General features: G+C 42.1%; 1 protein-coding gene across 2 annotated transcripts in view; it reads left to right on the forward strand.

The window, feature by feature from the left end:
- Positions 1–2,354: 2,354 nt before the first annotated feature.
- Positions 2,355–12,984, forward strand: part of atp6ap1a (ATPase H+ transporting accessory protein 1a) — a 28,958-nt gene continuing 18,328 nt past the window's right edge. For both annotated transcript variants that reach the window (XM_029718233.1, XM_029718234.1), the window contains exon 1: positions 2,355–2,538. In XM_029718233.1, the coding sequence (XP_029574093.1) occupies positions 2,381–2,538 (158 nt within the window). In that variant the 5' untranslated portion in view covers positions 2,355–2,380. The remainder of the gene's footprint in view (positions 2,539–12,984) is intronic.

Below are 12,984 nucleotides of genomic sequence, written 5' to 3' on the forward strand. Positions count from 1 at the left end.
TCCATGTGTAAATTCAAACTTATCTACATTTTCCAAAGTTCTTTCATTTCGCGTACTGGTGTCTTGCGGAATAATTGTTGAATTATATTTGTTTTTATTATAGACCTCCCCTTAGAAAGAGACCCTAGTTCACAGGCCTCTAAATACACTTGAAACAAAAAGAAGCACATGCAGTGACTGGTAGGGAAAACAGATCTGGCAATAAGAATAGGCTGTAGGTAGTCTAGACCATTTGGGACCCCTTGGCTATTTAGCTCAGGACAGGTCATAGCCAAGACTTAATCAAAATTTTGTTTTGGCTCATTTATTGATATGGATATATCCTCTGTGTGATGGGGTTGAGCCATGCAAATGGCTATAACAAGCCTACATACAGAGTGGAATTCACAAACACAACAGTCATAATGCCTAACATGAGGCCCTACAGTCCGTGCTCACAAATACTGGGACAAGTGAGATTCATTAGGTTACATGATCACCACATTAGCCCCACGCGGCTATACAATTTATGCAATTAAATGTCCATTAAATAACACACAGCAGCATGGCATATTTAGATAGCGGAATAGGCCGAGACTAAATCAGATTGACTTTCTATTTTGTAGCTCAAGACTCTTCTGTGTCTTTATAGTATCATTCTCACACATTAGCTGAAGGTGTGAGCATATACTACGCCATCTACTGGTATAACGTCGTTATTGAATGCAGGTCTAAAACAAATTCTAGACTGTTTTAGAAATTAAACCCGGAAGCTGCAAAGCAACTAAAGTCTGGCCTAGAGTTGTTTGATTGACCAGCTAACTTCGAATAGCTACGTTCGGTTCATGTCCTTTGCAGATGCCACATTCCTGACAGCTTCTAGTATTAAAAAAGATCTGTAACAGATTGAAGGGAGAGGTAAAGTAAGAATTGGTGGTCTTCCCTGTGGCTCAGTTGGTAGAGCATGGTGTTTGAGGTCGATATGTATATATACACGTCTTCCCTGTGGCTCAGTTGGTAGAGCATGGTGTTTGCAACGCCAGCATGGTGTGTGCAATGCCAGGGTTGTGGGTTTGATTCCCACAGGGGGCCAGTTCAAAAAAAAATAATTACATAAAAAAATGTATGTATAAGAGTGTCTGCTAAATGACTAAATGTAATTGAACGTGTAAATGTTCATTCATAGTCGTAACATAGGATTTGTAAGTTTACAGATGTAATTTAACTATTACATTTAATTTTTAACGCATGGCTTTTCTTACGATCCTCTTAACAATTTATGTATGGCTTTTCATACCATCCCAAAGTTACCTACGTTCAACCTTTTGGCAGCTATCTGGCTCCATACAGCTGTCCTGATTATGATTTTTTTGACAGTGTGACTTTATTCTCATAAAAACTGTGGATGTTGGGATTTATTTATTTTTTTGTCGGTAAAATTAATTATGCGGAAAATTGCGGTGGAAACGTCTTTATGCGCAAATATTGAATAGTAACGATCATATAGAAGAACATTTGGAGTCACGTGGCGTTATGTTGTGCGGTCATCCCACTGCGACTCCGGAATCCATGCAGTTTGTTTGGCTACAGATGAAATAAATGATGATGAACTTCATAGGGTGGTGAAAGTGCACGGTGATGAGCTTGATGCTGGTTTCCAATAAATATCGAGGGACTTATTCTGGTGACATGATGATCGATGTTTGACAAATAAAAATATTTTCGCTCTTATCCATAATAATGTCATCATGTAGACTAGACAACTTGCAGTTTACCTGCAGATGGACTAGATAACCCGCACAACCTAGATTCACTGTATCTGCAAGCTGTTGGCTAGAGCGCAGGTTGCCAAAACCAGAGTAGACACATTATTATGACATTTTTGCATCTGAGCTCTTAGAGTGTGCGGCTTTCCCTTATTTTCTAGTTTTCTACTCCGCTCGCCAGCACCTCGCCTTTATAGGTGTGCGTTTCTTTTTCTAGATAGACACATTATTTAACACAGCAATTTTTTGTGTCAAAACTATCGGTAGAGTTGAAAATGCAAAGTAAACGTATTGAATTTTAGATTTTTATTTGGTCCAAATTTAAGCGAAAAAGTACATTGTGTGCAGTATGTCATCAGCACTGATATGTACCTGCAACAAGTCCATTTAGATAAAACATACCACTGATGAGAAAATGCGCATCGTTTCTATAATATTCACATTAAAATCTGTCGCCAATTGGAATGGAAACCTAGCTACTGTCACGTTTCCTACAAATAGCATTAATTGTCCAATTGAATTGGTATCGGTGCATATTTACCTCCCCGACTTTACTCGATAATTTCCGTCTACACTCGGCTGTCAATCAACTGCGTCCAATGAGACGCAGGGTTGGGGTCACGTGGTGGACGGGCATGTCGTCATTCCCAGTAGGGCTCCTGAGGAAGATGGCGGCTGAACACAGGATGATGTCTGTTCGGGGCTGTATGGCGGCATTTCTAGCCATGTTGTGCACCTTCTCCTCCGGGAAATGTGACGAACAGGTGCCGCTGATGCTGTGGACGAGTGAAGGGTAAGGGCCGTGTGTGCTTGGTTTTGGTCTCTGAAATGGGGTTGCGTTTCTAGCCGTGCAAGGTGGTTGACCTCTTGTCATTCATACTCATCGTGGGGATATTCATATCGTCCTAATGTATTTGCTTGCTCGATACCTGGCTAGCTACGTTATATCGTGACAATAAATAAAAACAATATCGTGACAATTTCATATGTGAATCCACTAGCCAGTAAGAAATGTACTATGCTGTTGGCCATATGAGATGTAGTTAGTTTAGGTCATGTCCTCATCGAGCTAGCAAGACGTTTACCTAGTTAGCCACCTGATCTGGTTACATCGGCGAACTGGAAATAATATTTAGAGTGTGTTCATCAATCCAATCTGGAGTGGCAGAGTTTCGCTCTCTGGTTATTCAGAGTGGAGGAGTAGGATTAATCCGGTTATTCAGAGACCACAGTGGAGGAGTAGGATTAATCCGGTTATTCAGAGTGGAGGAGTAGGATTAATCCGGTTATTCAGAGGGCACAGTGGAGGAGTAGGATTAATCCGGTTATTCAGAGTGGAGGAGTAGGATTAATCCGGTTATTCAGAGGGCACAGTGGAGGAGTAGGATTAATCCGGTTATTCAGAGAGCACAGTGGAGGAGTAGGATTAATCCGGTTATTCAGAGTGGAGGAGTAGGATTAATCCGGTTATTCAGAGCACAAGTGGACACCCTGGTGGAGGAGTAGGATTAATCCGGTTATTCAGAGTGCACAGTGGAGGAGTAGGATTAATCCGGTTATTCAGAGTGGAGGAGTAGGATTAATCCGGTTATTCAGAGAGCACAGTGGAGGAGTAGGATTAATCCGGTTATTCAGAGCACAAGTGGACGCCCTGGTGGAGGAGTAGGATTAATCCGGTTATTCAGAGGGCACAGTGGAGGAGTAGGATTAATCCGGTTATTCAGAGAGCACAGTGGAGGAGTAGGATTAATCTGGTTATTCAGAGTGGAGGAGTAGGATTAATCCGGTTATTCAGAGAGCACAGTGGACGCCCTGGCGGAGGAGTAGGATTAATCCGGTTATTCAGAGCGCATAGTGGAGGAGTAGGATTAATCCGGTTATTCAGAGCACAGTGGAGGAGTAGGATTAATCTGGTTATTCAGAGCGCACAGTGGAGGAGTAGGATTAATCCGGTTATTCAGAGTGCACAGTGGAGGAGTAGGATTAATCCGGTTATTCAGAGTGGACAGTGGAGGAGTAGGGTTAATCCGGTTATTCAGAGTGCACAGTGGAGGCCCTGGAGGAGGAGTAGGATTAATCCGGTTATTCAGAGCACACAGTGGACGCCTTGGAGGAGGAGTAGGATTAATCCGGTTATTCAGAGTGCACAGTGTAGGAGTAGGATTAATCCGGGTATTCAGAGTGGAGGAGTAGGGTTAATCCGGTTATTCAGAGCGCACAGTGGAGGAGTAGGATTAATCCGGTTATTCAGAGAGCACAGTGGAGGAGTAGGATTAATCCGGTTATTCAGAGTGGACGCCCTGGTGGAGTAGGATTAATCCGGTTATTCAGAGCACAGTGGAGGAGTAGGATTAATCCGGTTATTCAGAGCGCACAGTGGACGCCCTGGTGGAGGATTAATCAGAGCGTTTAGACCTCACAACAGCAGTCATGCAGCCAAGCTAATTGGCTAACGTTGGCTGGCTTGCTAGCTACACAAATGACAAGTTTACTCCACCTAGCAGAGCTGGTTAGGCTGTTTGTATTTTATCCAGAGCATTGGTGACTAATTGCTGCTGGTAACAATTTAATTACGCTTTTTTTGTCAATACTGGCCATATTCAACCGGTTTTGAGCTTTAGTAAATAGGTCAGTTATTCTGCGCTCTGGCACACTCAGACGGAAGGTGCTCTGAAATCGGAATAGACAGAGTGAATTTACAAACGCACCCTTCGTCTCCAATGTTTATTTAAAACAATACATTTGCACAATGATCACTTGTCTTCGAAATACATTGTTAGAGTTGTTGGCTAGCTAGCAGGTTGTTGGTCATTAGCATAGACAGGACACCAGTCAAAACAGAGAGCCTCCAGTCGCGAGTTCTCACCTCATATGAGAAGATGAATGGCAATAGCGCGACAGCTAGGTAAGATACCAGTCATTCTCGTATAAAATAGCTTAAATATGAGTCTTATGTATTAGATATTTTGTATTTTGACTAGTGATTGTTACTTTCATTCATGGTTTTCATCTTGCTGGTCTCAGTTTTCTGGGCTTGTGACAGAGAGAAAATGCACTGAGTAGCCACAACTGAAGGTTAAGACAGATTGATCATTTTAATGAATTCATGATGAAAAACTAGTCTTTAGGTTGCATGCTCAAACATTTGGTGACCTATGTAGTTGTCAGTGAATATCACTGTTGACTATATCATTTTTTTTAAATCATGGAGTTGATTACCTCATGGGTACAGGAAACGGTCACACAAATGGACCACTGTGCTTTTGAGGCATCCTTTCTAGAGGTCGACCGATTATGATTTTTCAGCGCCGATACCGATTAATCGGCCGATTTATTATTATTTTTTTTCTCATATATATATATATATATTTTTTTTTATTTTTTTTTTGTAATGACAATTACAACAATACTGAATGAACACTTATTTTAACTTAATATAATACATCAATAAAATCAATTTATCCTCAAATAAATAATGAAACATGTTCAATTTGGTTTAAATAATGCAAAAACAAAGTGTTGGAGAAGAAAGTAAAAGTGCAATATGTGCCATGTAAGAAAGCTGACGTTTAAGTTCCTTGCTCAGAACATGAGAACATATGAAAGCTGGTGGTTCCTTTTAACATGAGTCTTCAATATTCCCAGGTAAGATGTTTTAGGTTGTAGTTATTATAGGACTATTTATCTCTATACGATTTGTATTTCATATACCTTTGACTATTGGATGTTCTTATAGGCACTTTACTATTGCCAGTGTAACAGTATAGCTTTCGTCCCTCTCCTCGCTCCTACCTGGGCTCGAACCAGGAACACATCGACAACAGCCACCCTCGAAGCAGCGTTACCCATGCAGAGCAAGGGGAACAACTACTCCAAGTCTCAGAGCGAGTGACGTTTGAAACGCTATTAGCGCGCACCCGGCTAACTAGCTAGCCATTTCACATGGGTTACATCAGCCTAATTTTGGGAGTTGACAGGCTTGAAGTCATAAACAGCGCAATGCATTGCGAAGGGCTGCTGGCAAAACGCACGAAAGTGCTATTTTGAATGAATGCTTACGAGCCTGCTACTGCCTACCATTGCTCAGTCAGACTGCTCTATCAAATCATAGACTTAATTATAACATAATAACACACAGAAACACGAGCCTTAGGTCATTAATATGGTCGAATCCGGAAACTATCATCTCGAAAACAAAACGTTATTCCTGTTACATTGCACAACCTTCAGTGTTATGTCATAATTACGTAAAATTCTGACAAATTACCCAAAGTGTTGCATATACCCTGACTGCGTGCAATGAACGCAAAATGACACAATTTCACCTGGTTAATATTGCCTGCTAACCTGGATTTCATTTAGCTAAATATGCAGGTTTAAAAAGGCATTGATGTTTATGGTTAGGTACAGTCGTGCAACGATTGTGCTTTTTTTCGCAAATGCGCTTTTGTTAAATCATCCCCCGTTTGGCGAAGTCGGCTGTCTTTGTTAGGAAGAAATAGTCTTCACAGTTCGCAACAAGCCAGGCGGCCCAGACTGCTGCATATACCCTGACTCTGTTTGCAAGAGAAGTGACACATTTTCCCTAATTAAAATAAATTAATGTTAGCAGGCAATATTAACTAAATATGCAGGTTTAAAAATATATACTTGTGTATTGATTTTTAAGAAAGGCATTGATGTTTATGGTTGGAGCAACGTGTACCTAAGCGATTATATGCAACGCAGGACAGGCTAGATAAACTAGTAATATCATCAACCATGTGTAGTTAACTAGTGATTATGATTGATTGATTGATTGTTTTTTATAAGATAAGTTTAATGCTAGCTAGCAACTTACCTTGGCTTCTTACTGCATTCGCGTAACAGGCAGACTCCTCGTGGAGTGCAATGTATAGCAGGTGGTTAGAGCATTGGACTAGTAACCGTAAGGATGCAAGATTGAATCCCTGAACTGACAAGGTAAAAATCTGTCATTCTGCCCCTGAACAAGGCAGTTAACCCACCGTTCCTAGGCCATCATTGAAAATCAGAATGTGTTCTTAACTGACTTGCCTAGTTAAATAATGGTCTAAAAAAAAACAACAACAAAATTTTTTTGGGCCGATTTCCGATTGTTATGAAAACGTGAAATCGGCCCTAATTAATCGGTCGACCTCTAATCCTTTCCAATGGTAATTGAAGGAGTAAGTCAGTTCAGTGTGGCTACAGAAGACACAAGTCAGGAGTCACTTGGAGGGATGCTGTCACAAAACCAAGTAAAGGACAACGTGTTTAAGGTAAGCAACACTATTGTCACACACGGTCTTTCTCTCTCACACATTTCTTGTTTGTTTGGTATCTTGCTATTTATGGTCTTCTACCCTATACCAGTAAATAATTTTTCTGTTTTGTAGAAATGAGAAGAATAAACTCCATTTATTTTGTTCAAGTTCATTATAGGTGTCAACACAATGTGGCTGTCAGATCCCAAACAGCCAATGATAGAAGACTGTCCAAGAACACCTGCCGTGAGGTAACGATTACCTGTACTCTGCTGGCACTGAGGTTGGTCGGTCAGTGATTCACGTCTAATCCAGTTATCCCCTCTTTGTTCTCTGACTCAACTTGACACAATTCTGTGTGATTGGTCGCAGGAGCAAAGGCACTCATCTTCCGGGAATATTTGTTTTTTTGTGCGCATGTACACAACAACAAGATGTTTGTGGCAGACACCCTCAGGCACAGGGATGTGTGGGCCAAAGCCATAGAGACATGGACCCTGCTCTTTTGAAATGTGTCACTCTTCTTCATCTAACCTGACGGTCCTGAAGAACGACATGCAGATGGGAGTATGTAGAGGACAACATCTTCACCTCGGCAAACAGATCCCTCTGTCCAGACCTCCTGTTCTGTTACCAGTAAGTTCATATTTGTTTTAAGGAAGGTGCCTAAGAAACTGGGTGATATTTTTTAAATATTCAGGAAAGTCTTGTGTGATGATGATTTTCCTTTTCGTATCGTGTTAATAAGTGTTACAGTATTAGTAGTGAACCGGTGTAGGAAATTGTGGACACCGTCGTGCTACTTTTATTTTTGCACAGATTGTACCACAGTGTTGAGGCAGGAGTACGGGGAACAGAATGGGCCTGAAATGCTCTAAGCCCTATAAGGCAGGTTGAGGAGTATAATCTTAAGTGCGGCGAGATCTGCGCCAAGATTGAGAAACCTCTTGTGGTTATCTGCTCCCCGCTGATGAAGTGTGTCCTGTATATGTATGATGAAATAAGACGCCTATTTCTCAAGAGGGAGCCAGAGATCAAGATATCCACAATTATTTTTTTTAAACTTAACCTGACCCGACCAGCCTCCTCCTGCTCCTAGTGGCTTTCGCAGATTGACGTTACTTTCCTGACTGAAGTTGCCGGTAATAGGCTAAACGAGGAATCGGCAACCTTTCTCGTGTGGAGTGAGAAGTTATCTCACCATTTTTACCAGTCTGTGTGCCAGTTATGGTTTTCATATTAACATTTTTGTTGAACAGTTACATTTAATTTATAATAACATCTTATCTCAAAATCATTGACATGTGGTTCATAAAAATGATATACAATTGCCTCCCGCGTCGCAGTGCTTGAGACGTCACTACGGACCCAGGTTCGATCCTGGGCTGTGTCGCAGCCGGCCGTGACCAGGAGACCCATGAGGTGGCGCACAATTGGCCCAGCGTCGTCCCGGTTAGGGGAGGGTTTGGCCGACCGGGATGTCCTAGTCCCATCGTGCTCTAGCGACTCCTGTGGCGGGCCGGGTGCAGTGCCCGCTGACATGGTCGCCAGCTGTACGGTGTTTCCTCCGACACATTGGTGCGGCTGGCTTCCGGGTTAAGTGGGGCAGTGTGTCAAGAAGCAGTGCGGCTTGGCAGGGTCGCGTTTCGGAGGACGCACGGCTCCATTACGAACTATGTTAAAAATAGCCTATGAAGCCAACGAATAAAAACATTGCAGCCTGCAGGTAGAAAACATCCTGATTTTTAAAATAAATATCCTGTAAATCACATTGGCTACACATGGCCTGTCTGCAACACACTGGAAACATTGAATCAACTATTAACTAATGGGTCTGGCCTGAAGCTTGTGCAAACATGCGACATTGTATCAAATATTCTGGGCCCTCATTGTATCAAAAATTCTGGGCCCTCATTGTATCAAATATTCTGGGCCCTCACTCTCCCACGCCAGTGAGCTCAGGACAGATACAGTTGTAGGGTTTTTTGAGATAAGAAGTAATCAGATGGGCCTATTTTATATAACGTTTTCACTGGATAAGAGCTTTGATGTTTTTCCCTTTTTACGCTGAGTGGTTGTCGCAAGGGAGAGAGCTAGAAAGATTTTTCAAATACATTGAGGAACTATTGTAATTCTCAATGGATGTAAACACAGACTTTGTTTGCTTGATGTTTTGAGGTGAAGAAAAAAACATAACTTTGAGAAGCTCCACAAGTCATTCATTAGCGGTGGTGCGTTAAACCAATCAGAAATACTATCAGATCCCCAAATGGGCATATTTATATGCCTACATTTGCGCGCATCAAGGTAGCCTATAGGCCTACTTATAAACTTAATCAGGTGCACGTCCTTACTCAACATTCACAGGACCGCTCCAAACAAAAGACAATGACTAAATTGACAACTTGTAAATGGAATGAAATAAACCAAAACTTTTTTCTCACAAGTATAGCATAGGTTTTTTGCGCTCTGCAAACAATGTGTCCACTCTGACAGTGAGAACGATAAAAGACTGGAATAATAATATATTGAATGCATGTAACAGACATTAACGTAACCAAACAAACATTGTAGATTAGAATTTATGGGAATTAACGGTAAATGTAGTACTGGTGATATGTAATGGGGAATTGATATACACAAACAATCAAACGCAAACAATTCAGACAATGAAGGTATGAAACGATGAATGTGCACAAATTGTCAGGAGAGAGAACATTCTGGAGAGAGACGTGCATCTTAACCATACTCTCCTTATTGGACGGTGCCATCCTCGCAGCCTCCAATGGATTAGTTCAATGAGATGGGCGCGAATAAGACGGATGTCTCCGGTGTCATAAAACAGATATACATACATTCAGTGCATTGGGAAAGTATTCAGACCCCTTGACTTTTTCAACGTTACGTTATAGCTTTATTCTAAAATGGATTAAATAGTTTTTTTCCCTCATCAATCTACACTCAATGCCCCATAATGACAAAGCAAAAGCAGGTTTTTAGACATTTTTGCAAATGTATAAAAAAATGTATCACATTTACGTAAGTATTCAGACCCTTTACTCAGTACCTTGTTGAAGCTCCTTTTGACAGCGATTACAGCCGCAAGTCTTCTTGGGTATGACGCTACAAGCTTGGCACACCTGTATTTGGGGAGTTTCTCCAATTCTTCAATGCAGATCCTCTCAAGCTCTTTCGGGTTGGATGGGGAGTGTCTCTGTACTTTGCTCTGTTCACCTTTAACTCGATCCTGACTAGTCTCCCAGTCCCTGCAGCTGAAAAACATCCCCACAGCATGATGCTGCCACCACCTTGCTTCACCGTAGGGACGGTGCCAAGTTTCCTCCAGACATGACATTTGGCATTCAGCCCAAAGAGTATTATCTTGGTTTCATCAGACCAGAGAATCTTATTTCTCATGGTCTGAGAGTTGTTTAGGTTCCTTTTGGCAAACTCCAAGCTGGCTGTCATGTGCCTTTTACTGAGGAGTGGCTTCCATCTGGCCACTCTACCATAAAGACCTGATTGGTGGAGTGTTGCAGAGATGGTTGTCCTTCTGGTTGGTTCTCCCATCTCCACAGAGGAGCTCTGTCACAGTGACTACCTTCTCCCCTGATTTGCTCAGTTTGACCGGGAGGCCAGCTCCAGGAAGAGTCTTGGTGGTTCCAAACTTCTTCCATTTAAGAATGATGGAGGCCACTGTGGCCTCCTGGGTGCGCAGTGGTAACTGTGCCACTAGAAATTCTGGGTTTGAATCCAGGCTCTGTCGCAGCCGGCCGTGACCGGGAAACAGATGGGGCGGCACACACTTGGCCCAGCGTTGTCCGGGGAAGGTTTGGCCGGCAGGGATGTCCTTGTCCCATCGCGCACTAGTGACTCCTGTGGCGGGCCGGGCGCAGTGCACGCTGACACGGTTGCCAGGTGTAGTGTTTCCTCCGACACATTGGTGCGGCTGGCTTCCGGGTTAAGCGGGGCATTGTGTCAAGAAGCAGTGCGGCTTGGCTGGGTTGTGTTGTGTTTCGGAGGACGCACGGCTCTCGACCTTCGCCTCTCCCGAGTTCGTACGGGAGTTTTAGCGATGAGACCAGACTGTAACTACCAATTGGATACCAGGAAATTTGGGAGAAAAGGGGATAATAGAAAATTCAATAGAATGGAGGCCACTGAGTTCTTGGGGATCTTTAATGCTGCAGAAACTTTTTTGGTACCCTTCCCAAAAGCTGTGCCTCGACGCAATCCTGTCTCAGCTCTATGGACAATTCCTTCGACGACATGGCTTGGCTTTTGTTCTGACATGCACTGTCAACTGTTGGACCTTATAGACAGGTGTTTGCCTTTCCAAATCATGTCCAATGAATTGAATTTACCACAGGTGGACTCCAATCAAGTTGTAGAAACATCTCAAGGATGATCAATGGAAACAGGGTGCACCTGAGCTTAATTTCGAGTCATAGCAAAGGGTGTGAATACTTATGTAAATAAGGTATTTTTATTTTTTATATATTTGCAAACATATTTATAAAACTGTTTTCGATTTGTCATTATGGGGTATTGTGCGTAGATTAAGGAAATAATTTAATCAATTTTTAGAATAAGGCTATAAAAGCGAAGGGGACTGAATACTTTCCGAATGCACTACCAGTCGAGAGTTTGGACACCTACTCATTCCAGGGTTTGTCTTTATTTTACTATTTTCTACACTGTAGAATAATAGTGAAGACAAAACGATGAAATAACACATATGGAATCATGTAGTAACCAAAAAAGTGTTGAACAAATCAAAATATATTTGAGATTCTTCAAAGTAACAACCCTTTGCCTTCATGAAAGCTTTGCACACTTGGCATTCTCTCAACCAGCATCATGAGGAATGCTTTTCCAGCAGTCGTGAAGGACTTCCCACATATGCTGAGCACTTGTTGGCTGCTTTTCCTTTACTCTTCGGTCCAACTCATCCCAAACCATCTCAATTGGGTTGAGGTCGGGTGATTGTGGGGGCCAGGTTATCTGATGCAGCCCTCCATCACTCTCCTTGGTCAAATAGCCCTTACACAGCCTGGAGTTGTGTTTTGGGTCATTGTCCTGTTGAAAAACAAATGGTAGCTCCACTCTGCGCAAACCAGATGGGATGGCTAATCGCTGCAGAATGCTGTGGTAGCTATGCTGGTTAAGTGTGCCTTGAATTCTAAATAAATCAGTCACCAGCAAAGCACCATCACACCACCTCCTCCATGCTTCACGGTGGGAACCACACATGCGGAGATCATCTGTTCACTTACTCTGCGTCTCACAAAGACACGGTGTTTGGAACCAAAACATTTGGACTCATCAGACCAACATTTTTAACAAGGCACACCTGTTAATTGAAATGCATTCCAGGTGACTACCTCATGAAGCTGGTTGAGAGAATGCGAAGTGTGTGCAACGCTGTCATCAAGGCAAAGGGTGGCTATTTGAAGAATCTCAAACAAATCAAAATATATTTTATATTTAACACTTTATTTGGTTACTACATGATTCCCTATGTGTTATTTCATAGTTTTGATGTCTTTACTATTCTACAATGTAGAAAATAGTAAAACTACAGAAAAACCCTGGAATGAGTAGGTGTCAACTTTTGACTCGTACTGTGTGTGTGTGTGTACCATGGTATACTCATACATATTTATAATATTTACATTGTTAGGTTCAAATATTTCAGATTAAATAACTCACAGACACTAGAGAAGCTCAACCAAGTGTAATTCTTCCCAAAGGTTCGTTACAGCTGTAATTCAGACAAAAAAAAACATTTCACACAAGCACTAATATTTAACCTTTTCTCCTAGGCTGAGTCTCCTCCACAACTGAACATCCAATGCATCTCTGTTGCTAATGCATCTCTTTACAAGACTGTGTCTCCTCTCCTCCGAGAGTATCCTGGATGTCAGGACAATAACATGTCCTGAATGTAAACGTTATACATTACCCTCTCTCCC

The sequence above is a fragment of the Salmo trutta genome, chromosome 28 (assembly GCF_901001165.1).
Source record: "Salmo trutta chromosome 28, fSalTru1.1, whole genome shotgun sequence".
Taxonomy (NCBI): Eukaryota; Metazoa; Chordata; class Actinopteri; order Salmoniformes; family Salmonidae; genus Salmo; species Salmo trutta.